A 27,946-nucleotide genomic window follows, 5' to 3' on the forward strand; every position below is an offset into this window, starting at 1 on the left:
GTCCAAAGAAAGCCAGCTTGGGGCCTGAGGGGTTGCCAGGGGAACTTTGCCTCCCAGGGTAGTATTAAGATGATGGGCTGGGTGTGTTTAGCTACCTGGCCATGCAGTAGATGCTCTGGTTCCTATGTGTCACCTTTTCATCCTCCTTAGGTTTGGGAAGAGCACTCTGGACAGCACCACCCCACATTGCCCTCACTGTCACACAGGCACCACAGGAGCAGAGCACATTGTAGGCAATACTGAGGCTGTTGCTGCTGCCCTCCTCCATTTGCACTACAGAACGGTGTCTTGGCTATCCTCACAGAAAGGCTGAGTTATATTTACTCTGGGACAAACAAATTCCCTTCAAACAAAAGGCAGGAACTGCAGTGAACTCCAGGGAAAGCCTGCAGGGTACACTGCTTTGATTAAACAAGAGATGGCAGGAAGAGTTGCAAATGTACACAGTGCATCTCACTTGTTTGTGCTTGGATTGTCAGTCTCAGTGTTCAAGCAACTCCCCATTCAATGTTGCCACTGAAGGGCTTGATAAAGGATCTGCTCAGGACTGCAACACAGCAGCAGCTATCTTCCTTTTGCCTGACACCTTCCACACAAGACAGCCTGCAGAACTCTCCTGCTCCTCGCAGGGACTTGGAGAACACCTCTCACCACTGAAATGTGTGTCTCAGTCGAGCTGGGAAGAGGTGGCACTCTGGCAACATGCTGCTGCCACCACTGACATGAGGTAAGGGAAGGTTTAAAGACAGCAGTGCCAGGCCCAAGGGTCCTGAGAGCTGTCTTGTTAACACTGTACACAGTCGGATCGAGGAAAGGGAATTTAATGAATAGCAACTCACAAAAGACCTTTATAGACCTTTTCTGAAAAGACCTTTTCTGCATTCATCCATGCAGGGAACTGTAGGAGACAGAAAGAAGAGAGAGGGGGAAAAAAAAGATAATGGCACAAGGCAAAGACATCTCAGCACGGACCTGAAAGGCTACAGGAAAAGCCATCAACTTCAAAAGGACCTTAACACCTTATTTCTAATGAAATGGATAATCCTACCAGTCTGAACACTCTGAGCTGAAGGGGCTCTCCCTGAAAAACCACAGATGGACATTTCTGAGCTAGAGGAAGAGGCCATGCTTTTGTCAGCCTACAGTGATGGGGGCAGGGGAAAGAGTGGGCAGTGACAAAAAAAAACAGCTAGTAAGGTCTGTCCCTGCAGAAGAAGCCTAAAACCACAATGAAGTAGAAAGACACATCCTTTTTTTTTTTTTTTTTACTCGAAGACTCACCTTATGGCATGATTAATGATTTTGATCTAAATACTCCAAGAAGCCTGGTCACTCACTGGGCACAGCCATGAGGAAAGACACCTGCAGAGGGACTGGACACTGTGGATAACACACCAGGGACCTCAGTATGAGGCACCAGTAGCCACACAGCAGAAAAGCTGCCTGGCTGAAGTCTAGGAGCCTGCAAAAGGATAAAAAACACAGAGCAGACTGGATTCATCCTGAGAACCATCATCCAAGGGCTCTTGGATGCAGAGGTGTTATACAAATAACAAAATGGAGACCAGAATCCACTCAGGAAGTGTTTTCATGGATACCTAAGCTATGTTTGGAGAGAACTTGAGGACCCAGCACCTGTCTGTGGGTTGAATAATGACCACTGCTCCCTGCTGGGACTTCTTCCCTCCTCCCCAGTCCATCACTAGATGGAGCTGCCATTACCTCATTTCTCTCAGCCCCTACCTGTCCTGCCCAAAACTTTTATACAAGTATCTTGCCTAATTCTCATGTTCTAGGTGAGCTGTGCTTTCCTCTACAGTAATAGTGAGAAACAAGTGTCTGCAGTTCTGATTATGAGATGTGTATATCGAGTAGCTCAGATAAATTACATTCTTTAATTACCTGTTTCTCAAGTCCAGGGTAGCTATCCTGGGTGTTAACAATGAATCATGTCGTTGTTATCCTGAAAAATGAAAATGTTCAGCACAGTGGTCACTTGTCTGGAGCTCCTAGACACTGAGCAGAATTTGTGTTATGATAGCAAGCAGATGGAGAAAAAAGGCTAAACCATCTTTCTTAAAAAGAAAAACTGTCCCTTCTGCTTTGGCAAAGGGAATATAAATGTCTATTTGGAGTCACTTCTCCATCAGAAATGCTTATTTTCCTTGCATATTGCCTGGAGTCCTCATAAGGAAAGCGGCTACAAAATATTTGTGTGTATGTGCACAGGGTGCCAGCCTTACAGGTGATTCTGCAGTGGGCACTGGGCTGGAGTTCTGCACCCTGAGTTCCCAGCAGATGATTCAAGAACACACTATAACAATGTACCCCTGCTCTCCTCCAGAGAGAGAAGCACAAAAGGCCATCCTCCTTTAGATGCAGAGAGACAAAGGCAAGAAAAGGCTCCTGAAGGGAAGCATGAAAAACAGGAGAGATAAGGCAGAGGGAAGAAAACACAGATAAAATCAGCAAACAAGTTTCAGGACAGCAAAAGGATGTACCTGAACACCGAAGGGGAGGTTACAACTACTGCACTTGCATTCAGAACACACATTTGGCTGTAACCACACAGATTTCATACATCCCAGCAGATGCTAAGCAGCACGGATATTTTCTCTGTTTGCCACAGTCCTAGCATCCCAGCCAGGGCCTTTGTAGAGCTGAAGTCAGCATGGAAACAACAAGAGGCAACACCAGTCCTGTCCTCTCAGACATCTTTGGGCTCTCAGATGCCCAGTAACTGGTATGTTCATATTGCCAGCTCTGCTGCAGGAGCTCTGGAAGCTCATCCTCCCTTCTCTCCTAGCTCCACCCTTCAGGAAACTTTTAGGAACTTAGTGTCTTTGGCACTCCTTACCATCCATTAAGTATGTCAAACTATTGCCAGGATCATAGAAGCCAGGAACTAGAGGGCATAACCTAGGGTAAGTTGCCAAGAAGAAATAGAACTTTGTGCCCATTTGTCTGCAGCTTCATCACCCGCCTCTGATGACAACAGAGGTGTGCTCAGACTGAGTCTGTGGTCTGGTCTAAAGCCTAGCACACACTGGAGGTTATAAACTCCTAGATGAGCAAATATATATATATATATATATATATATATATAAATGCATATATATCTAAAATACATATATTATATATATATATATATATATATAATGATCACTTGCTTTCACAAAGCCTGTATTGCAAAGCCCTGCCTTTCTACCCCCTTGGCAGAAGTGGAAGCAGACACGCTCTTATGCTTCTGGCACTTCATGGAATGCAACTCTTGCTGCCAGGGAGAGGAGAACAGCTTGTGTCTATGGCAGCTCTCCTGAGGGACTTGAAAATCCACAGGGCCTGGTTTCCTCCATAACCCAGGATCAGTCATCTGCTGGCTACAGCACAATGCCATTTCCCTCAGTAGCAGAAGGAGACCCCTGGCAAAAGGCTGTCTGACTGAAAGCTACACGTGGCATTTAAGGTGTATTTGGCACAAGAATGAGAAGTGGCTTTTCCTTCAGTTAGCACATCCCACAGCTTCAATCAGCCACTAAAGACTCTCTCCTGAAACACCATTTGTCCTGATACCTGCTGTGCAGAGCTCAGCCCCCTGCAGTCACAGAAGTGTGGGTAGTCTCACAGGAAAGGCTAAAGCCACACATTTCCTTGGAAGATTTGCATGACAGGGCTTCAGCTTCACATGACAAAGAGGAGACAGGTCTTCTCATGCATCCTGCTGGACACCAGTCAGCTCCTGCCCAGAGAGGGTTTTTGGACTGGCCCTGACCCGAGCAGGGCAGTCAGCCAGAGCCATAGCAGCACCACTATGGTCTGTCAGAGAAAAAGGACAGCCAAGCATGTTGCCTGAGCCTGGTGTTATGAAAGCAGCTAAACTCTCAGGCGCTGGCACAAAAGTGCTTTTCAGGCTGCCCCTATGGCAGCAGGCCATACCTCTATCAGCAGCTGGCTGGGCTGAGCCCACGGCAGGTACAAGGCAGTGTGAGAGATGTGACACCTCCCATCACTCACTGTAACACCCAGGCACTTGCCAGTACCCCCTTGCATTTCCAGAATTACATTTTTCAGCTTTCTTTCTTAGGACAAAATCCGAGCACGTTTACAAGGATGGTATTAAGGACCAGGTCACCCCAGGGGATGGGGGAGGCAAGTGAATTTCATAAAAGCTAATCCAAACTTACCTGTGAGCTGTAACCTGCTCGAGGCCAAGGACTGCTGCCCCTCCCACAAGCACACCACTCCTTCCTGCTGTACCTGTGTGTGCTGGGCACCTGCAGCTGGCAGAGGCTCTGATGAGGGACCATTTATGACATTCCTGGATCTCGGCTGGTGGCTCCTGTTGCTGCTTAAGGATTTAGAGCTTGGTGCCACCTCCCAGCTTCCTGCAAGCAGACTCTGCAGAGCACACCTTTCCATCTGGAAAGAAGCCAAAGGTACACACTTTGCTGTCACCTGGCCTGCACTGCAGCCTGCTCAGACAGAGCATACAGCACTCTAAACACAAACTCACCTTGCCAAAGCCTGCCTTGGTCTCCCAAAACCACTGCTGCCTCAAACAGCTTCCTGCTGGAAAGCAAGTGTGCAGGTTTTGGCTGGAATAAAGTTCATTTTCTTCACAGTAGCTAGCATGGGGCAGTGTTTTGGATTTGTGCTGGCAGCAGTGCTGATAATGCAGGGATGTTTTCCTTACTGCTGGGCAGAGCTTGCACAGAGCCAAGGCCTTTTCTGCCTCTCACCCCACCCCAGCAGCAAGTGGGCTGGGGGGGCACAATGAGGTAGGAGGGAACACAGCCAGGACAGGTGACCCCAACTGACCCCAGAGACACCCCAGAGCAGACAGTGCCATGCTGGACATATAAAACTGGTAGAGGAGGAGCAAGGGGGAACATTCAGAATGAAGGTGTTTGTCTTCCCGAGTCACCGCTACGCGTGACAGAGCCCTGCTCTCCTGGGGATGCCTGAACACCTGCCTGCCCATGGGAAGCAGGGAATGAATTCCTTTGTTTCTATCTATGGCTTTTTCTTTCCCTATTAAACTGTCTATATCTCAACACATGTATTTTTCTCACTTTTACCCTTCCAATTCTCTCCTCCATCCCACTGGTAGGGGAGTGAGCGAGTGGCTGTGTGGGGCTTGGCTGCCAGCTGAGAATAAACCATGGCAGCAAGTCACCTCCTTGCTGTATGATTTCAGTGTCTTTGCAGGGCTGCTGCGGAGAAAAAAACATCCTAAATTCAGCCATTGGCAAAGAAAGCAGGAAGTTTTCTTCCAACACTATTGATTTTCCTGCTGGTACCTTGGAAATGAGAAGCCTCATGAAGAGGTCAAGGAAGATTCAACATCTAACACCAGGTTTTACAGCAGATATTAAATACACACTCCCACCTGTGACTCTTGTCCTTAGCTAATCAAAATAAAACTCTCCCAACAAAAAGGGTGACTTACAGTGGGGTAGGAACACAATAGACTCAGAAAATAACGATGCTTCCCAATTCATGCCAGAAATGTAGGCAAGTATTCAAAACTTTCTGTAAAAATAGGGTTCATGCTTATTTTACAGGGTAAACAGTGCTGGAAACAGGACTGTGACGTTTATATTTTATACCTTCAACAACAGTATCTGCATACATGCAGGGAACAAGGAAAGAACTGCCCATAGCTCAAACATCCAGACCCACAGCACAGACATAATCAAAAAGGCTCGCTCTTTATTTTAAACATAAAAAGAAACATTTGACACAGCACTGTTAGAACTATTCAGTACCTGCATTCCAGAATTGTGCCCAAAACTTTATTTTATAACTTTGAAATTAAAACAAAAGAAAGAAAATATCTTGCCCTTCTGCTGTATGATGTTCAAGGTTGCCCTGGATCGAAATTCCAAGTGCCTGGAGGAATTTACCAGCTTAACCAGGAGACGTGGCAATGCAAACAGAGGAAGATCAATGTGAGCCCTTAGGATACTTTGACAATACCACAGGTTGCAGCAGGGAGGATATGGATGCTTGTACTGCACCACAGGCAGCTTACTCTTCTGATACTCTGCAGGTTTAATACACAACCAGATGCACACACACCTCCACTCACACAAACCCTGGTCACACACAAAATAATAATAATAATAATAAAAATAAAAAACATGAAAAGTTACCTAGAATTTTTTTTCCCTTAGAGAGAAGATTCACACTCTATTTTTAAAAAAGGGGATAATACAAAATTGGCACAAGTAGAAGGAAACCTGGGGGCTAGGTCTAGCCCATCAGCTTCTAGCCTTCCAAATACAGCAAATACAAGGTGGGATGGGATGCAGCATTGCCTTCCAAGGGGCTGTCAGCAGTACAAGCTAGTGGCAAACTTCCTTCACTTGGAGTGACAAAGACGGTTTGTTATGGGCCGTGGAGGAAGGTCAGCATTAATAAGGACATGGGGACCTTTCACTGGAGAAGAAGGGAGCCCTGACCAAAATAACCCTGAGTTTTTTTTCCAGCAGGGAGGAAGTGTGCTATATTGTGTGCTTGGGAAGAGCTGGCGGTTCCCTGCTCATCTATTCCCTAATTATTGCATTACAGTCATGATCCTCTCTCCCTAAAACTTAACCAAGGGCATAGATAGACAAGGAGTCAGTCTGCCAGGACAAAAAGTGACTGATGCTGTGCTTAGAACTTCACCACCACTTCCACCCCTCCCAAGATGCCCCAATGCCACAAGCCTTCTGAGAAGAAAGCAGATGTTAATGCAGGAAAGAAGCTGCTACAATCAGCCAGCATCCCAAACATCAGAATAGTGTTTCATAACATCCCAGGAAAAAGCAAGATTTCACTACAGTAGAGACAGGAGAGGAAGAAAAATTCTTGCTGTCAAAGTAGTATCTGAGTGAATCCTTTCCTGAACTCCCTTCCCTTTCTACAGATTTCTGGGCTTTCACAGTGGAAGCTGGAGACTGTTTCTGCCCTGTTCTTTAGGAAAGGCAGCTAAGTCTGCCTGCAACAAAGGGCTTTTCAGAGCTGTTCCAGAAAGAAAAACATCAGGCCAGAAAGAAAACTTGCTATGTACCTTCAGGCCAAAGTCTTCCAGAGGTTCATAGGTCTGGGGGTCCCATTTCCAGAATACTACATGAAATGTCTTAAATAACAACCTGCAAGCCCCAACTCTGCAAATTAAGCCCATTTTGAAGATATTTCATACTTATCTTTCAAAAATCCCTGGACACCTCTATGCATACAGATGTGACTGCTTGCATGTTCACACACAGGACACAGAGCAGCCATCTAGAAAACCCCTTCACATCGGCCTCAGAACAAAGGTCACAATGCAAGACAGAAAAAAACAATCGAAAAAATGAAGAAAACTTACCACAAAAAACCTTCACAGGCCAGATACCAGACCTGCAGCTCCCCTGGAATATGCAGTGGGATGAGCTATTAAAGAAGTAGATTGTCTAGGACGTAACTAATGTCTAATCAGGCAACAGCACACCCCAGCCACTACTTTCCATGAATGCTCTTCTTTACCATCTTTTAAAAACCATGGTAAGGATTGAGCCCTGGTCTCATCTCTGCATTTCTCACCCTTCTTGATGCAAGCCAACCCACAGCTGCAGCATCAGACTGTGGTGAAGTCCTACTTTCTCGTTGGTTTGTACACAGTATCTTTATTCTGACCTTTATTGCTTAGAACACCAGCTGTGCTGGGAAGACAGAACTGCCTGGCAAAGATGCTGCTCCCTCTCAGGAGCCAGGTCAGTGTATTTGGAAGACCAAAGCAGGAGTTCCATACTATAGCACCAAGGAATAACTCTCAAGCCCATGGGGAAAGCCCCGCTGCAGGCCCATGCTCAAGACCAGGGCCCTTGGAACCTGAAAGATTCTGGCTGCCCTCTTGGGCTTGCTCTTATTCCTACCCTGAGCTGCACTGCAGCTACTGCAGATCTCAGATTCTGCTCACAGGTTCGAGGGCTACCAGTGAGAGACTGGCAGAAGCAGCACTGAAGTCTGGTCTGTGCATTTGGTAATACATAGTTTACAAGTCTCTAAACATGATCAGTTGGCCAACTACAGATGAAGATCCATCTCTTATTATTTTCATAAATCACCCCATCACCCGGGGAGCAAGGTCTCCAGCCTCCCTGCTGAGGCCAGCAGAAGGCTGAGCCTTGTCCCTAGATACCACGTGCCCCCCTGCCACAAGCAGAACAGGGTCTCAGGCACAATGTGAGCAGCTGTAGTGGGGAGAAGAGAAGGTGGAAGGGTTGGGGAGAAGATGGCCATAGGCAGACATCCATCAAATGCTTGTCTGAGGATTGACTCTTCAGGGTTGCCAAGTTAGTCCCTACTCACCACAGCTAAGAGATTTGAGCACTGAAAAGAAAAGGTTTAAAAAAAGTGCTTCAAAGACCTCCACCAGGTAAGTTACATGTCAGGATTAACTGCAATCTCTTGGAAAGCCAGGGAAGAGAAGGCATGCTGACAACCATAAAACAACTCTTTGCCAGAACAGCCTCATGACGGCTCCAGCACAGGAACCTTCCCCAGCCTTCAACGCAACACAGAGAAGCTTCTGGGATACCACGGTGGAAAGAGAAAGAACAGGATGGTGTGATGGGGATAGAGGAGAAAGGTAGATTGGTTAATACAGTGAAAGTCTAACACTTTCTTTTTACCAGCCTCTTTCCCATTCATCATCCTGCCCACCTTGCTTTCATCCAGGGACATCTTTCCAAAACCACGAGGGGGGAATAAAACCAATGAACAAACAAACAAAACATTAATGAATTTTGTCACAGGGCCCTGCTGAAAGAAGGCTCAACAGTTTGCACATTAGAAGGACATGATCCCTATGCAGAAAGTGCTGCTGGAAAAGGAGAACTCCCAAGTTGCTAAATATGGCCTGATCGTTCTCAGGACATGACGTGTAACGAGGAGAAGCTTGAGGTCCAGGCTGAAATCAGAGAGCAAACGCACTGTCTTGTCCGGGCCTGTGAGCAAGTGTCTCAACACAATCCAAGAGCCCTGTGAGTCTCTCCCGAAATGCAAGTGTGTCCAGCTCAGCGCTCAGTCCATCTCCATCGACATTAGCCGGCGACGCTCTCGTCTCGTTTCCTGCACTTCCTTCTTGCAGCACCAACGGGAGCTGCAGTAGCCAATAAGGCAGGATAGGAGTCCAATGGCAGTGGCCAGACCGATGCCAATCAACAGGGGGTACTTGAAAGCATTCAGAACTGAAAAAGGAAGGCAGAGTCATTAGATATCACTGAGAAATTCAGACATCCCCTTTATTTCTTCTTGCCTGAAAAAAGGAGAAAATTCCACATTATTCAGTCAGGGCAGATTAATTATTTCAGAAAGAAATTACACTTATTTTCTTTCTTGATTTTCATCTTCCCATGTTTGAAAAATTGGTCTTTTAGTCTCTCCCTCTCCTCTTCACCCTAATTCTTCCTCTATAATTTCAAAGCCTTGAAGAGGCTGGAAGCACTAGAAAAGCCTTGGAGTGAGATAGCAAAGTGGAGTTTATTTCAAGAGTTATCCTCTCACACATTTCTCCAAACGAAATACTGGATTGTTTCCCCATCAGAGGCAGAGTGTGGCTGCATTCTTTGTAATAAATTTCCAAAAAGGAAGAAGTGGACTCTTTTGTGCTTTGAATTATTAGAATTACTATATATTTACCCTATCTAATCAACCTTCAAAGCTGGTGCCTAAACAAAAAAATTGATTTTGAAGTACCTACTGCTCAGTTAAAAGGCAGTAAGAACTGAAAAGGGTTTAGAAAGTACAGTTATAATAGTTATCAGCACAGTGGGGAGAACAAAAGCTTCTTGTTCATTTCAAGTTCATGGAACTTCCAAAAATGACCTCTCCTGGAAAGATCAAGAAAGCAACTAGTTCAAAACCTCTCCTGTATTCATTTTACTCCTTAGCTGAATTCTGAATGCATTATCTAGTGTGCAACTTCCTGCTCACGAAGTCTAGCAACACTTGCAACTCTGGGTGGAAAGCAGACAAGGCATAAAATGCAGGGTGCAACATGTCTTGTCATTAGAGAAGGAGGAAGTAGTCAGAGCTCTGATTTTTCTCTTCTCAGCTTTGACACTAACCACAATGTGACTAATTCACACACCCCATCTGCGAACCAAAGCTTCCTCCAGCAGGCAGCAGAGGGGTTAACACTTGGAGAGAATACTGTGCCCTTGACTGGAAGATGCCTCAGCTATGGAAAGCATCACCAAGAGGTGATCAGGAAAGAAAATGCACCAATCTTATATCTATCAATTGTTTAGGCAGAACATATTCTTCTACTCTGAAGAATCTTGAATCAGAAATTGCTAACCATAAAAAAAGATGACAAAATCTAACGAGATTACCAGGGGCACCTTTAAAAGTAGTTATGGGGAATGTTTGCCACAAGAAGACATAATAAGGCGTTAAAACCTAAATTGAGTAACACATGTCTCAGTCTCTCACCATCCATTTTCACAGACAGAAAGATGGGTTTGGCTTTGATGTCAGGCTCCCGCTGCCACACGCCCGTGGCAGATCGCACCCACGGGGTCACTACGCAGTAGTGGTTCCCAAAGTCATGGTCCTCGCAGCCGTGCACGCGGAGCCGGAATTCCAGGGGGCTGATCCTCTCCAGGCTGAGATCACTGCTCCCATTCCTCCTGCTCTGTGTCACAATCCCCCTCCGGTCCAGCGAGGCCAGCAAGATGGGCTCTCTGTCCAGGGCAAAGGAGCGCACAGCAAACCAGGAGACATCAAAGGACATATCATCTGCGTTTGTGGACAAAGAAGAATTCAGACGTGTTGGTGAGTCCTGAAAAGCATTCATAGTGCTATTTCTCAGCAGAAAGGTTAATCTGTAAGCAGCACAGCCAGCACTGGTCTGACAGCAGAGGGAAAAAAAACCCAAAAAAAACCCAAAGAAAACAAAGAAAAAGAGAGAGTCCCCTGAACATGTCCTTTCTAGGAAGATTCAAGCAGTGAACTGCAATGAAATGCATTGACAGGAAGAATGGAGCTGTACAGAAAGGGTGACTTACCACAGGGATGACACAGAATTGATTTCTTGCCATTCTGCCTGCAATTCTGAAATTTGTATTTAACTCTGATCTTAGTTTTTACCAAGCAGGCTTAGTATCATAAGAAGTTCCACAGTTATGCAGCTCCTATAGTGAAAGGGAGCGGGAATGCTAGATATTTGCTAGCAGAGAGTGATTTGCAGTCACTGTCTTCATGAGGGCCTATACAACCACAAGATCAGAAGGCTCTATCCTGAAGGCCCCTTCCTTACATTTAGAGTTTGCCTAAGTGACCACAGATTCTGCATGGTGCACAAAAAAACTACCTGCAACAATATTAAACATTCAGGAGCAAAGCCTGACCGTGCTGGTTTTATACATTTTTCCCAGAGTTGTGGGTTACTGTGACACATCAGACATGATGCCTTATACAAGTTTCACCACCCAAAGACACAGTCTATAATATGGATTTGCAGGAACTTACACTTTTAACACAGCTGACAGGTAGTCAGAGTCTGCCAGCACATCTAGCTCGCTGTGTGCTCATGCAAGGTCCTATTGATCTCATTAGCAGATCTCTGTCTTAAGCCTATTAGGCAGATGTTCCTGAGTATCTACTTTCAAAATCACCGCTATTCTTTGCTGTTATGAGCCCAGCAACACCTGTCAGAGTCTGAAACCTGGCATGACCCACAGCACAGACAGGAAAGCCTGCTCACTTGTTTCCTCACAGGTCTTCCTTCCTGGCACATCAGCAAACCGATGGGCCCAAAGTGGAAACAGAAGTTACTATTTCTGGCCTGAGTTTGGATTACTGGTACAGTGTGTGCACACCTAAGGCAGTCCCAGTGATTCTTGGCAATGTATCAAACCTTCATTTTCTAGTATTGAGAGCTCTGAAAAATACAATACTAGCAATCTGAAATTTGAAACTGATCTTTTGGCTAATTGAGTTTGCTTTTCTCTTAAACTTTCACATTTGACCTCCAGGCTAATGGAATAACTGAAGTCCTATGTCTGCTGTTGTACTGAAATTGTTTACAGATCTAAGTGAAGATGATTTTTAAGTCCATCAGGCAAGCTAGCACTTTGGAAAAGAAGGGAACCACCATATTGGAAAGTAAAGGGAAGTAAAGGGACAGCCTCAGCTCTTTTACTTGAAGTATATTATCAGCTGGCCATGTGGGACAGTCCTCCTTACTGCAGAAAAAAAAGAAACCAGAAAAACCAGTATTTGGGGTACAATTAACTCCTTCCTAAGGTGCACTGGTTTTACACACATCTACAGAAACAAAACAAAAATATGAGAAAGCACATGTTCCTAGCAGAGACAGTGTCTGACCAAACCAGCCAGTTTCCTGCCCTGCCTGCCACAGCCTGGTGTTCTGGGCAATGCACGGAACCTCGGGACAGCACCTGGCCTGCTTTGCAGCCCTACAGCAGGAGCAAGTGTCCCAGGCCTACATGGGGTTCAGCATAGGTCACATGGACCAGCAGCCCTCAGACAAATCCCTCTTGCCTCTCATCCTACAAATGCTACTATGAGTTACTTGGCAAAGCACTCGGACCACTTCCCTTGAAACCACAGTTAATAAAAATTACCATAAACACATGTTCAGTCAAAGAGACCAAACTTTGACCTCTGCTTTGTGCACTCATCCAAGTGTCTATGGGAAACAGGGCCTCTGCTGGAGAGGGCTCTGTTTACAGAAACCACTCTTCATCCCTGCTGTCTGTTTATGCCAAATACGGTAATAGCACTGGTCCACAGGCAGTCACGTTGGGAATGACCAATTCCTTCCAAAGATCCAAGGCTGACACTTGCTCTTGTGTTTCCAGGTGCTGTAGGAGCATATGGACACCTTTCAGGCTAAGTCAAATTATACTTAACACATCACTGACCTTGCTGGAAAGGGATTAAGCAATAAATTTAGATATTAAAAAATATTAATAATAAAATATAGTCTCCAGATCCTCAGGCAGCTTTGAAGAACTCCTTCTTTTGCATCTCAGATAATTTGAGGTTCCCTTCCTTCACATGAGTACAGGCACTTGCTGTCATTTTGAAATATTTGAATCCATCTTCTGTAATTACAACGTGGGACAACATTATTATGCCAACATATTTTATTAGCCAGTATACAGTTTGCAATTAGTGACTCACTACAGACAGTCAGAGGGAGGATTTGGCTCCGAGCGCTCTGTCACTATCCTCCTTGAAATAGCTTCATACAGCAAAGTCATCTGATTCATTTCTATATATCTCTGGGTTTCATGCAATAAAAACACAGGCAAATTTAGCAAAGCCAGGACATAAATCAGGTGCTCTCTAAATATCAGAGATGGACATGCCTAGCAGCTCCCAAGTGCTAATAAATATGTAGATCCACTGACATAAAACAGGTCACACACTAGGCATCTGCCCCATTCCACACATCTTGCATCAATGTTGACGAGTCACTCTCAATTTTTGACCCAAATCTACAAAAACTCCACTTCAAGAACCACACTCACACTCAACAAATGTGTCTTTCCCTAGTTCTTTTTGTGCCACAGTCAGTCGTGTGGGACACCTGGCCAAGGTGCCCCACAGTGAAGTGTAACATCCCAGTGCCCACAAGGGCATCAAGGACCTCAGTGCCACCAGGACATGCAACCCTAAAGGAACAGAGGGCACTGGGAGCTGGCCACTTCAGAGCCCTGTGAGCAGAGTTAACAGTGGTGCTGTGCTTCCTCCCCTCCTCAGCCAGTGAGGATCATCAACATGTAAAGCACATCTTTATGCACATCTCGATTTGACACACAGGGATAAGCTGTCTGGGTCTTAGCTACTTCCCTGACCAATCGCTCCTCAAAAGAGGGAATCCTATTTCTAGACCAGCTTCTAAGGAACCATACACTTCCACTGCTTAGAATGGAGCTCTCTCAGCATCCTGTTACAGTGTTGAATCACAATTTTGAGACCCTTTTTGTTTACTACATTTAAATGAGGTTGAATAGGGCTTCCTAGAGAGCTGAGCAAACCACTTCAAGCCATATAAGGGGTAAAAAAGCTGGTTTTGTTAAATTCTCCAGAGTGCCCATTGGGTCTGGCTGGAGCAGATAAAAAAAACCCACATCTCCTTTCAGACACAGTAAGTAATACTTTTAAATCCCTAAGCACACAGCCCAAGAATGGGTGATCTGGGAAGTCTAGAGAGATCATTTGTGAAAATGTGTATTCAACAGAAGCATCAGAAGCAGCTTTTATATCTTCAGGGCACAGAAGAACTACTATTCCCCACTGACACACACACATATTCCCCTCGTATCAATTCAAAACACCAACCACAGCTGCCAAACCAAAGGAGCACTTCTTTAGATGGAGCAGTTCCTGCCATGTACTGGGCTTAGTAACACACACTCGATTTCAGCAGGGTCTCAAAGAAGCAGAGGAAATTAAAGCATGTAGCAGTCACGCCAAAATCTTTTCTACCCTTTCGAAAATTTCCCACAGGGTGGATACACACAAACACACACTGAAAGCATTGTGAGCTGCCTCTACTAGAAAAAGGTTCAAACCATAAGTGAAGCCTCTAGAAAAAAAAAAAAAAGAAAAAGGATCAATCTAACTAGCAAATGGCACTGACAAAGATAACTGGTCATTTAGCTTTTCTTCAGCTCCTTGGAAGTACTTTATTTTTCTAATTGTGCATACAAAGGGGGAGAAGAGATGGCACCTGACACCAATCTACTACAGGAGGCATACACACTAATCCACATGCATGCCTGCAAAGTTGAATGTCTATGTGCACAAGAGCAGAGCTGGCTGGCATACCAAATATATTCAAAGGATGTGCATCTAACAGGACATCTTAGGAAACGTCCTGCTCCTCCTCTGCTCACAGGGGATCCCACACCACAGCCCTGCAGCAGGTCTGACACAAGAAGCACAGATGGCCTTGAAAGCTACCACGCCCCTCAGAAGGGAATCAAATGCATTTGCTCTTTTCTCCTTTCTCATCACATTCCCAAATGGAATGACCATGTCTTTACTGCAGGCATCTGTTTTCTTCCAGAAGATGCTGATAACTCTTGCCTTGTTTCTCTAAATGCCAGGTGTAGGCTTTCCCTAACAGCGTGCCTCATGTCCCCAGTGGGATGAGACAGCCCCATTATTTTCACAGTCTGTCTAACATTTGGCACTAATTTAAAAAGCAAGTCCTCCATTCTGTTTGTGAATTAAACTGTGATACTGACACAGCATAAAGACAGATCAGAGATGGGACACAGAGGAATAAGGTTACCAGTGAGGAACTACATGTTTGCTACCATACAAGCCCTTAAGCCCTTCCTCTAACCTGCTCCATTAGCCCCCTCCAGCTCCCATGGCCAAGAAGGCAGATGGATGAGGGAAGCCTGCACACCCTGCATCAATTCCAGCTGTTCCCTGCAGTTCTTCTGCCAGTCTCATCCAGAGGACCAGCAAAGACTGTGTTTCATCACACAGCATGGCTTGTTAGGCCCCAAATCCTGCCTATCCTGCAACTGGAGGCTCAGAGCATGGACTGAAAAGCCCTCTCAAAGCCTGCCACAATGCCACATTTTACTCCACTCTAGGTTTACTTGTCTGTGTCTCATCTGCCCCATTACAGACAGAAAAAGAAAAACCAAACAAACCACCAACATGAAAGAAACAAGATAAAAAAACACCACAGAGGTCTGCCATGTCCAAGATGACATTACCCAGTTATGGAACAGATTACAGTGCTGACATTTAAGACTCTGCTCTGGTTGCCCATGACTGCTGGAAACAGCATCATCTCCAGCTCCAGGGATAATCTATCAATTGAACAGACACCCACAAACCCTTGTGAAGTTGCCAAGTTAAAACTTAACTGTGCTGATGATCAGCTCCTCAAAAGGCAACACTTCTTTACTTCAACTTTTTTGATTATCCTTATACAGTCTGTGTTCCTCCCAATCTCAAGGTACCAAATACACACAAACCCATCCCAAACCCAGCTGCAGCAAAGCACTGACAGGAGAGCCCCACTGCTACTAAGTGGCCTCTTTTCACAGCATGGGTAAGGCTGGAAGGGACCACTGGAGGTCATCTGGTCCAACCTCCCTGCCTCAAGAGTTATCCTCGAGCACACGGCACAGGATTCTGTGCAGAGGGCTTTTGAATCTCTTCAGAGAAGGAGCCTCCACAACATCTCTGGGCAACCTGTTCCAGTGTGTGGTAGCCCTCACAGTAAAGAAGCTCCTCCTCATATTCAGGTGGAACTTGTGTTCCAGTTTTCAAGTTTTAACTGAGTCAGGGATGCTGAAGCCTCTTTCACAAGGCAACGCCGAGCTTATTTAGGCTGTCGAGCACCAGCAGAAGCAGCAGCTGCTCCCTGTCAGCAATTATTGCTTTGGAAAGGAAGGCAGATGCTCTGGGTACTGCCTCACAACAATACCTGTAAGAGTTTGAGCACACCTCAACGTGGAAGAGGTTTCCTGCTGAGCAGAAGCCACAGGACAGGCTGAGGTGGATGCACAGGCACACATTGCTGCTTGCTGTGCCCAATATCCCAGGCTATGAGTCTTTTGACAGCAATAAAGTTTACTCGAGCTTTTCCTCCCTACCAAGCATTTCAATAATACAATCTACAGACTTCTATCATTTTTTCACAGGCAGCACACGACTGCAATCTAGCAAATTGCTTCCCTGCCACGCTCAGATTTAATGTAGAACAGACATCTTGTAATTTCAAAGTGATGGGCCTTTACTAAGCCTGGTACCTCATCTCATCAGCCACTACATCATAAGTAATATTTTCTGCACAGCACCTCTTTTGTAGTGGTTTATGTGTAGGCTTTTAAAGTTTGGCATAAATCATGACGACTTTATATTTAGATATATTCACATATATTTATATTTACATATATATTAGTAGATTTATTTTGAAGAGATGCTTATATCCATATACATAATAACTCACTCCAAACCCAAATTTTGGGTATAAGAAAGAGAGTTACTCTCACAGCATTTTGATGAAAAGCAGCTCAGACAATGCTTGGCAAGCAGCTAGGTTTTGAGCAATTCTCTGAACTTTTTAGCTCTCCATAAAAATTTGCTTTTGTGTCTGCTACCCTTCTCACAGGAACTAGGTACTGTATTTCTTTCTTCCACATAAAAAAGGATGCTCAACTCTGAAGGCAATGAACATTCATTTTGGCATTTAGGCTGAAGCAGTCACTTATTATGATTTTTAGATTTACCTTAAGCCTTAAATTCACTCCAAAGTGAGAAGCTGACTGGCCAGATATCTAAGATTTCTTTACAGATGACCATTTTCTTCTAAATGGTTTAGCCAATGGACCTCCTTTCCATTTAAAGGGAATAGGAATGGTTTTCATGGCCCATCTGCTGGTTGTAGGTTGAGATTACCTGCAGTGGGGTCAGTTGATAAGGACAGCAGAGGGGGATTTGATGGTAAGAACATTTTTCCCCTCTCCCCTCAGGAGGTAAAATGAAAAAAAAATGCTTTAAATTGAGGCATGTAAAAGCAAGCACACTGTCCTGGTTTTATCTAGTTCTACAGAATTTTTGGTTCAACTCTCCAGCCTCACTCAAAGGACATAGGGTTGTAACTTCTGAAGGCAAATGAGTTACAGGTGAAATAATTTTGCTGAAATACCTGGCTCGAGTGGCATTCCTTCCATTGTGACGATACACAGCAAATCTGCCACCTCACCCTGGTAAATCGTTGGGCTGTCAGAATGCACCGAGACATTGAACACAGGACCTAGAAAAGAGTAACCACAATTATTCATGACGGGCTTTACTTCACTGTCCAACACCCTTCTTGCACATTTTTGAAGCATTCTCTCCTCGTTTGTGGAGACAGATCTCTGAAGTAGGGATAAGCAGCCATTTAAGTTTGTTGTAAAATAGTTTTCCATTTTTAGCCATTTAATCCTGTATTAAGAGAAAGTACCCAAACCATCAGACCTTTCACCCAACGCAGAAGCTGCTCCCCAAATCTGCCTTCTACTCTCCAGCACAAAAGGAGCTGGTCTTCCACTGGTGACTCCTTTAAGAGAATGTGGAGTTCAGATCTTCAGGCTAATCCAGAATAGATCTTTTTGTTGAGGCTGTCAACAGGAATTCAAGTTAAAGCAAAACAGTATCCTAACAATACCAATGGTTCTGCAATGGAACAGACAATACAAGTAGTGCATCTGATAATACTTTTCTGAGGGTTTTCCTTCAGGCTCTGCCACAGATAGCTTCTTCTGTAGATGTCTCAAAGCCCAAGGGTACAGGAACTCCTTCAGCTGCAAAGTGGTGATGATATCAATGAAAACCATTAGGCTGTTTTGAAATACTCAGATACCATGACAACACTGTGATGTTTTAAAAGACTTCTGACATACACTGGTTAAAAAACCAAACCTTAGCCGAATTTTGACAACAGCTGCATCTCTAGCGCAAAAGTAACAAAATCACAGCTCCTCAGATATGCCAGCATTGTAAATGCTGTTTCACAGGGCAGAAACTGAAGAATGTACCAAAATACCTCTGTGATTTCTCTTACTAATCAAGGTGAAGGAGACAAGTAGAAGGAAAGCTGATCCCAACAGTGATCTCCAGGATGACTTTGGGGAAAAGAGCCAGGGAACCCAAGAAAAGACTTGGGACTCAGATTAAGAACTAACCCTTTTACACTCCTTAGACTCCCATTATTACCTGGCTCACCTACTTCTGGCACAACAGCAGCAACAACAAGCAGAGAAGGGTGGCTTGGGAGGAAAGAAAAAGCTGTTTATTTGCTCTTCTCCACTCTTACCTGCTACTCTTTTTGTACAATAACCCTACATTTCAAATCCACTGAAGATGAGTGGCAAACAATGCTTTTAATGAAGAACGTGTCAGGAAATCATCCAAAACAACCCACTTATGCCTTGCCCTCTCAACAGGTTTCTGTACTGATAGCTCACCACATGGCACACACCACATCATTCCCAAACTGAGGTTCTGGAAAGAAACTTGGATGTATCATGAAGCTAGAGCTATAATTTTTGGTGCAACTTTTCTAGACTATAAGGGCCTGGCTTGTTTTGCTCAACAGAAAGCACACAGCACACTAAGAAATTAATTCCAAATACAGCACATTAATTACTTCTCCAGCTTCCAAAATCCCCCCTCCCCCAGTTTCCACCAGCCCTCTCCTCTGCCCCAGAAGCAGTTGTACTTTTGTACACAAGGGTAGTATGCAGACATACAATCTGAGAGTTTGACACCCATTTTTGACACTAGAAGATCTTTCTTAAAATTAACACTGCAAATTACCCCCCCCAAACAAGGATAAAAGGGTGGTAGAGATGCAATAGAGGTTATACATGGATTACCAGCCAAGACTCCTATATGTTTATGCTAGAACACATTTAAGGAAACAAGAGACCCAGAATACTGAGATCAGCTGCTCAGGTAGTGACTTCACAAGCTGGCTGCAGCTCTAACTTAAGCTCAGTATGATGGGATCCTTTTCCTAGGAGATGAACAAAGATTAATCTGAATGCTTCCTCAGCATCTGTCTAAACTGGTTTTGTGAGAATTCAATTTGTTTCCTGACATTCACACACACACACCCCAAACTATATTCCCCTTGCAGCCTATTTGATTATTTGTCCTCAGATAAATCAGGACATTTTCCAGGACTTGGGCAGACAGAAGTTCAAGGTCCGAGGGGATTAAAGGCAGCATGGACCAGGGCACTCCAGCCAACTAAAAGCAGGAAAGTCTCAAGCTGTGTGTGAACTGTCAGAGAAAAGAAACAAAGAGACTGTCAAAATCTGCTAGGAACATCCCTGGATTCCCAGCACAGTCACTGATCAAAGGCACAACAGCACCATAATTATCCTGATACTGTCCATAACCCAGAGGCTATCCTAAGTCTACCCTGCAGCACATGAGGTGACATCACATCAGGAATACTGGACATGCAAACGGACTGGATGCTGGGAGGGGCTGAGCAAGAGAGAGGAACTGCATGATTGCAACTCTGTCAGGCTAAGGATGGGCTGCCTTACCCCTGCCCTGGCAGATTAAACAAGGAAAGACAGAGGGCACACGGGATTTTTCAGGCCTTATTTCTAGGCTGAAAGTCCAGGTACCTCCTGCATTGAACAGACACTGCCTTCAAACCCTGGCAAACCAACAAACCACTAACGTGGAGCGGAGTCAGAGCATTCCTGGCCACTGGATATCACAAGGGTAAAAGCTGAGCTTGGCTGGTCACTCAGCCAGGAAAGGCTGTGGATCATGGAAATGCAACACTCCCAACACACTCCTCCACTTTGGGTCACCAAGCACTTCTCCACTGAGCCTCCCACATGAAGAGCCAAAACTTCCTAGGCAGGAAGGCTCCAAGGCATCAGCTGCACTGGCATTTCAGGATCATGCTTTCCCTTGGTAAGGCACAAACAGTTCTTTCCCTTAAGGTATGTCCCTAGCAGGTAACATCTCTTGCAAATTACCTTTTCTACCTCCAGGGAGAAATCACTGTCCTGTGCTAGAACTGGATATCAATAAAGAGTCAAGAGATGTGTTGGGGGTTGTGCTCTTCCCTCTTCAGCTGAAGAAGGAAAACAACCTTTAATTATTTTTTTAACCTAAGCAAGATTGATTACAGTGAAAGTTCCTCAGTTCAGTCTTGAAAACTGCGTGGCTGCAACTTCCTAGGGTTTTATGTCTTCTTTGGGTGTATTTCTCAGGCCTTCTGCCCACATGACCCATGCCCTGTGCCTCAGGCATGAAAGGACAGAATAAAGCACCTTCAGAGATTTACTCTTCCCTTAAAAAGACCTGAAAAGGCAGGAGACTGTCTGAGTGCCCCATTCTCCCATCCAGTGTTCAAGAAGCCCTGGATCTGGACCACACCAAGCAAGGCTCAGAACACAAAACCCAAGTACTTTTCACAAGTTTTTGCCCTCCAAGACAAAACAAACCAAAAAAAACAAAACACACAAGAAAGAGGCCAAACATCTCACTGCCGAGGTTACAGATACAGGCACGTGGTAAAAGAGGCAACTCCCAGCAGACTCTGATGACACTGGCTCAGGGTCTCAGCACCGTCAAGCTCAAGCACTTACAGTGTCACTGGAAGGGTTGGGGAGGTGACAGGAACTCTCTCCTTCAGTGAGGTATGAGCTCATGCTACATTAACACCGAGAAAAACAGAACTCTGCCGGTAACAGATGATGTGGCTTTGGCCATCTTTGCCACCTGCACTTAACAGTTTGAAATACTGTAATTGGCACCTACTGGTCACTCGGGAGAATAAACAAACCAGAGTTTAGTTTCAACTGCAGGGCTGACAGATCAAGCATGACCTGATCAAGCAAAACTCATCAAGAACAAAGCAAAGTTAAATGCTGAAAAAGCTGTTCATGAGCTTGAAAGCTGAGAAATAACTGGATTTTAATAACTTCAGATTTGAAGATAAGTGTCATTCCCTCAAATAATTTAGAAGCTAAAGAGCACAGATTTACAAAACAAACCAGCATTCCCAATTCTAAGAGCTAAGCATCATAAATTGCCATTTTCTGCTGAGAACTTTGATTTAAAATAAGCCAAAATATCTGTTCTTCACTATAAATAAGGCCTTATGTAAGCTTAGATAAAACACCTAAAATAAGTTTTCTTCTTTATTAAAGTAATAACAATTTCTATATTAAAAAGCATCTGCAGTCAGGATGGTAAGAGTTTTCACAGCATTTCTTGACTCCTGAACTTGAAAAACACTACACAAATTTAAACAAAGTGAAGAAATTGAGGTTAGAAGTTACTAGTAGAAATCCAGAAGTGCTTAAAGAGAAACCAGGTTCCAGAATCAGGATTTCTTCAGTGTACTTTTCTCTGAATGCTCCCTTTTATAATAGATCTCAATGCTCAAACTGTTGATCTCATGTCACCAGGAAGGTCACTCCAGGAGCCAAACCCTATAGTGATACAGTTTTCAGCTAAAAAGTGCTATGCTAATTCTTCTACACATAAACATGAAAGGAAAAAGTGTTTGCAAGATTTGTTTAATATTTTAATTATTTAATTATTATTTTAATTATTTTAATATTTTAATATTTTATATGTTTGAACCAAGATTTGTTTAGTATTTTGTGCTCAATCAGATTCACACTGAAGGGGCTGCAGGGTGGAAAAGAGGAGTTCAAGTTGATTAATTTACTCAGCTTAAGGGTTTACAAATTGGAGACAAATTCTGAGCCCTCTTCACCTGATGTTACCCCATTTTGTCCCTGCTTTCCTTCCCTACTCAGTAATCCAAACACTTTAAATCTACAAGAAAAATGGGAAAATGAAAGAGAATAACTAAGAGCCAGTTAAAATCCAGTTCTATAACAGAAAAGGTGGTAATTATCTAGGGTCCTAGGTGATGTTTTGTCTTCTTTGATTATCATTTCACCCTGTACTTCTCTGCAGAAATAAGGTAGTGTCCCCACAGACACAAGCTACCTTTATTTCCCAGCCAAGTAGAGAAGAGAAAGGTCAAGTAATCTGATGGCAACATAGCCCTGGGGCAGGCTGTTCCCCCCAAGAAGCCCTTGCCCAGTCCATTACTGACAGGGGGGCTGGAATTCCTGCACACTGCTTCCCTGCTTCCAATCAGACAGCACCACAGACCACAAAGGGGAAAAAACAACTGATGCAACTCACGAGTTCTGCATCATCCAAAATATTACTCATCTCTGCCCTGGCACCAAATCATTCACTCTTCAGCTGAGAATTCCATGACCTGCTTTTCTCCAGATAATAAGTTTCTTCACCTTCACTTTTCCAGACCCCTGCCCTTTCCCAGTTTCTTCGTGAAGCTGTTCCCTAACAAGCTTTACCCCAAGCCTCATAATGGCTGTTACTGGAAGCAGCCCTCAGTAGTTAAGTCTGTGGTTTCTACTTCCAGCTACAAATTAATGCACACAGGCACAAAGGCACACAATGACAAAGCATGTTCCTGCCCATTAACAGTGGCTGGAAAATACCAGCCTTTCTTGCCAAAGAGTTTCTGCTGCACTGCTTTTCATTCATTTCCGTGATGAAGCTTTCTTTCCTTTAAGAATCTTTCTATTCGCCCTTCTTGAAATTGAGTATCTCTCGGGGTCATTGCAGGGCATCATTTCATTTTAATTGCAAGCTCAACATCAATACTCAGCTCATATTTCAGCAGCTCTTGGTTTATCTCAGCTTCTTCCAAAGTGAACGATAATACATTGCTGTGCAATGAGCTCACATACAGATGTAATCCAGAGTTGAAGATTTCATTGAGATATTTCCCTTACAAGTTCTCTTTTATTTTTGCCTCTCCAGAACTTTCTACCCTCTGCTGAATGGCACAGAGCAGAGACAGCTCAGAGCACAGCCAAGCTCCAAATGGATCTCTCTCATAACACACTTCTCAACATGAGATTAAAAGCTTCCTTCTCCCTACTTCCTTCAAGGGAAAGGAAAATGAGACACTTCTGTGGAAATCCCTGAGAGTGTGTACTAGGTAAAGACATTCTAAACACTAACCTGGGTTGCCCAGTTCATGGTGAAAGGGTTTGAAGATTAAAGGACATATGCCAAAACAGAGTTTATGAAGCTGTCTTCATAGACTGGCTTGAGAATAACACAAGGGACAGAAGACTGGTGTGTCCCAGGCTGAAAGAAAGGCTCTGTACACATGCATCAACCAATAGCTCGGGAGGAGAGAGGATGCACTGGAGTAGAAAATGTGCAATGAAATTAAGAGAACATTTCAAGACAGGCACTGACAGCTGCTCTTGTTCCTCACATTACTGGGCAACCTTTTAAAAAAGACATGGCAGAACCTCTCTGTCCTACAGTGGAAAGACAAAAAAAAAGCACTGAGGAATATTAAATTTTTCATATGGGACAGCTTTCCCTGCCCACCAGATAAGCTTATTTTGCTTACAGCAGCTGGACATACAAAAGGCATTCGTTTGACAAAACTGGTCTAGCGATCCATGTTATCCATGAGGTCATACCAGAAGATTCACAAGATCCTCTCTGGTCCTTAAATATATCCAGCAGAGAACAATCTGCCATTGATTGAATATTTGAAAACTAATGGCCTAGTAGGCTCCTCCTCACCACACTCCCCCACCCTCACTTCCAGTTCATATGGTCCAGTAGACAAAATCCATGTTTCCTATTTTTTTAGTTCAGGGTGTTTCAAACAAATGCCTCTACATTAACATTTCAGATCATTACCAAATTGAATAAATACATCCCTCAGCAACAGCAAGTGGAGAAAGAAGAGAGATCTCTGCTTGCAGCCAGCAAGTTCTGCCTTGAATGGAAAGAATCTAAGCAAGACATTTTCCACAGATGTTCATGGAAAAACATTTCAGAGCACTGCCACATTTCAAGCCTATTGTGGCAGGAAACACTGAAATTTCACATGTGCAGTCCCCAGCTCATATATGAAAAGCTCACAGGCCCCTACCACTCAAAGAGATCACATTGCACAATGTGTATGCACGCTTAAGAACTCCTCTTTGAAACATCATTCAGCTCGGAGAGATCTGGGAGAGAGTCAAATGAGAGAGAAGGATTTCCAGTCCCAGCAAGCCTCACCATCCCCCATCAAAGGGGAATCAATAAAAACAACTGAGAAAGAAATTCCTCATAGGACTAAAAGCTTCACGTAAAACCCTTTAAGGGCTTCCTTTTGCTGAAAATGCTGCTTCCTTATTGATCCTTTCCCTACTCCAACAACCAGGATGGAAGCTGAAAATGCTGCCCAAGCCCAAGATTTCAAAGTTCGGAGAAGACTGGAATACAGCCTATTTTTCAAAATTGCACTGCTGTATACATTCCCTCCAGCAGTTACAGATAAGTTGTCTTTCTGTTACACTTTGAGAAATCAGTGCAATTGACTCCTTAACAGTTTTCCTATCAGGGACAAACACTCATAAGATACCACACCCCACCCTCCCGACAACTTAGGATTTAGCACACTGGTGCTCCCCAGGTTTTGGGGTTTTTTCCCAGTTGCCGGGAAAGCTGCATGCCCCTCTTTTTTCCTGCACCTTTCCTGTTAGCATCTTCCCTCCAATTTTGAGGAAATTTTCCCAACAAGTAACTAGCTCCCACAGCAGATCTGCCTTGCACCATGCCCATTAGGGAAATTCTGGCACCAACTTATTTTTTCTGAAGAACAAGTTTGACAGCTGCTTGTGCCACAGGATGCAAGAGAAGGGTGTGATATCTGAGCTATGCTTTCATAGCTGCTCCACAGCTTTGCCATTTACCTCTGGCTCCCTGACTCAGTCTGCATCAAAGACAGGAAGTTTCAGCAAACAAAACCAAAGTAACACACCCACGAAACATCTTCTGTCTTGTACACTTAATTCCAGATGATTTCCCAAATAATAATTCCACAGTTAGTCCATTCTAACTGTGCTCATCATGTGTTCTCATCGTGCCCAGAGGTGAATATCCAGCAGGGATATCTGAGTAACAACTGAAGGACACAAAGTTCATCCATCAATTAAAGAAAATTGCAGGTATTTCAAAACAGATTTTGCTACATGCCAAGATTATTTTGGGAAATAGCACTCCAGCAAATTGTGCCTGGGATCTCATTTCTTTCTTCATTCTTTTGTAAAGAATGGAAGGCTGACAGGGCTTAAGGACCATCCCTCCCCCTGCTCCAGCCCTGCTCCTGGAATTCACACATTCCCAGGGCACTGCTACACACTGCCTCCCTTTCTTCACCCCACGCTCCAGAAATCCTATCTGGGTGAAGGGGCCGGGAGGAGAGGCTGACAGCAAAAAGAAGTCAAGACAACAACACGCACGCTTCCCTCCCTTGCATTGCTCACAGGTTTCTCTCTGAACCCTGGGTGCCAAAGCATCCCAACAAACTTTTTGGATGGGAGTTCAAAGTGACACAAGATCAGCAATATTGGGAGAGGCACAAACCACCACTTTTGTGCAGGAAAGCCTCTGCATAAGAGCTTGGAGGGGAAGGGTGGGGGTTTGTGCAGATTTCATTCTTGATGGTTTCTTTTATCACTCCCTTTGCAAATACTACTCTCCCACTGTGTCTGACCCAGATACAAAGAGTAATAAGGCTAAAACTGCAGGCCTCTAAACCATCTTGAGAAATTACCTAAAACTCAAAGAAGCTGAATCAATGTCCTCTGTCAAATCTACATCTCAAAGCTTCCTCCGAAGTGATGTCCTCATTGCCAGGCTGTCCTCCTATGACCAGCCCTTGTCCTTTTCCCAGCGTGCCATATAAGCAAGTTCAGATCTTAGGAACCACATCATCTAGAATAATTACCTTAGCTGTGGATCCAGCCAGAAGTCAGGCTGCTCTTGCTTAGGTACAGACACATCTCCTAAATATGCTGCAGCCTCTTAATACCAGCAGAATATGACTATGAAAGCCCCACCAGCTTGGTTTATCAAATCATGAGAGGAGCCCTTCACTCGTATGTGCACCAGTGTTATAAAAACAGCTCCCACTGCATTTCCCAACAATATAACATGACAGAAGTCAGAGTTAATATGCATCTCTGATGATCCAAATCAATGCCATCCATCTCTCCCTCCCTCCAACATAGTATCAGGCACGGCACGTTTCTATAGAAAAGTCTCAACAGGCAGGCTTAGTTACAGCTGAAGGTAAGGGTTTCAGCAAGCAATTGAGGAACAGGATGTCCTCCTGGGTACTGAAATTCCTCCCAATTTGTGGACCTTTGTAGTTCAGCCATGAGGGACCTCTAACATCCTGCAGTGGCAGGATACACTTACTGAGATGGCTGAAATGTTACCCTGACCTGACCATTTTCTGCAATTACATCAACAGTGAGGTGTGCTCAGGGAATTTAATGCTATGCTAATAGAGTCTGTTTTGGAACAGAAATCCCGTTTATATTAATGTTCTTCCAGAGCAGCCGCTACTAACAATCTAGTGATACAGCTGGCAAATGCAGCAGCAGTTGCTCCATACTGAGAACGAGCTCCGAGCCTGCAGGACCATAAAAGCTGCATTAGTAGAGAAAAACCCAGGGGTTATGATTACAGCCAATTCATTAAACATCTTTCTGTAAACAATCAATAGCACAAAGGACACAAGTACCACCAAAGAAGACAAGCACAGCTCTCAGCCATCATACCATTTGTTCCAAAGAGTAGGTATTTCTGAGACACAGGGAAATCAATGGGAAAGCGTCTCAGACTTCCCTCCCTCTCTGGCTTAGACACACGGCTGCCAGGTTCTGTACCAACCTGCTGTCTGGAAGTCTATCTGGATAGGGTTGGATAAGCCATTCACGGCTTCACGCCACATGCCACCGCCACCCGGAGACCAGGCGGTCACCACGCAGCGGTACAGGCCAGCATCAGAGATCTGGGTCTGATACATCCTGTAGCGGAACTCGTTCTCCTGGACCTTCTCCAGGACCACCCCGTCCACGCGGGTCTGGTCCGTCCAGTCTTCCAGCCGCACCACTGAATCCTGGTTCAAGGAGATGATGCGAGTGGTTCCGTTGGGATTCGACTGGTCCGTGAGGGGCTTCTCAGCTGTGATGAGGACGGAATAGCGCGGCGTCTTGATGTTTTTGGAGGACACTTTGCACGTCATCTCAAAGGTGTGGCCTGCTACAAAGAATGGCTTCAATTTCACCGCCTCCACTGTAAGCGTGTAATCTGAAGAGGGAAGGAAATAAGCAGCAAGAGAGGGTTAACAAACAGGTATTTCTGCAGCACCATTCAACCTAGAAGATTACAGACAGGCAAGGTTTCTCCTTTGGAGGAACAAATCGCAGCACATTTATCTAAACATGTGGACAGCCCAGAATGCTACTCAACAGAGCACACACAAACAAGTACAAAACAGTTTGGGTCAAGATGCACAAATTCAAAC

At 44.5% G+C, this 27,946-nt stretch overlaps 1 protein-coding gene across 1 annotated transcript in view; it reads right to left on the reverse strand.

Moving 5' to 3' along the window:
* Positions 1-5,692: 5,692 nt before the first annotated feature.
* The window catches only part of LOC128783761 (prostaglandin F2 receptor negative regulator-like), a 66,727-nt gene continuing 44,473 nt past the window's right edge, over positions 5,693-27,946 (reverse strand). Inside the window, 4 exon segments of the mRNA XM_053934803.1 lie at positions 5,693-9,221; positions 10,468-10,773; positions 17,690-17,797; positions 27,310-27,729. Coding sequence (XP_053790778.1) covers positions 9,055-9,221; positions 10,468-10,773; positions 17,690-17,797; positions 27,310-27,729 — 1,001 coding nt within the window. The 3' untranslated portion in view covers positions 5,693-9,054.

The sequence above is a fragment of the Vidua chalybeata genome, chromosome 2 (assembly GCF_026979565.1).
Source record: "Vidua chalybeata isolate OUT-0048 chromosome 2, bVidCha1 merged haplotype, whole genome shotgun sequence".
NCBI classification, from domain to species: domain Eukaryota; kingdom Metazoa; phylum Chordata; class Aves; order Passeriformes; family Viduidae; genus Vidua; species Vidua chalybeata.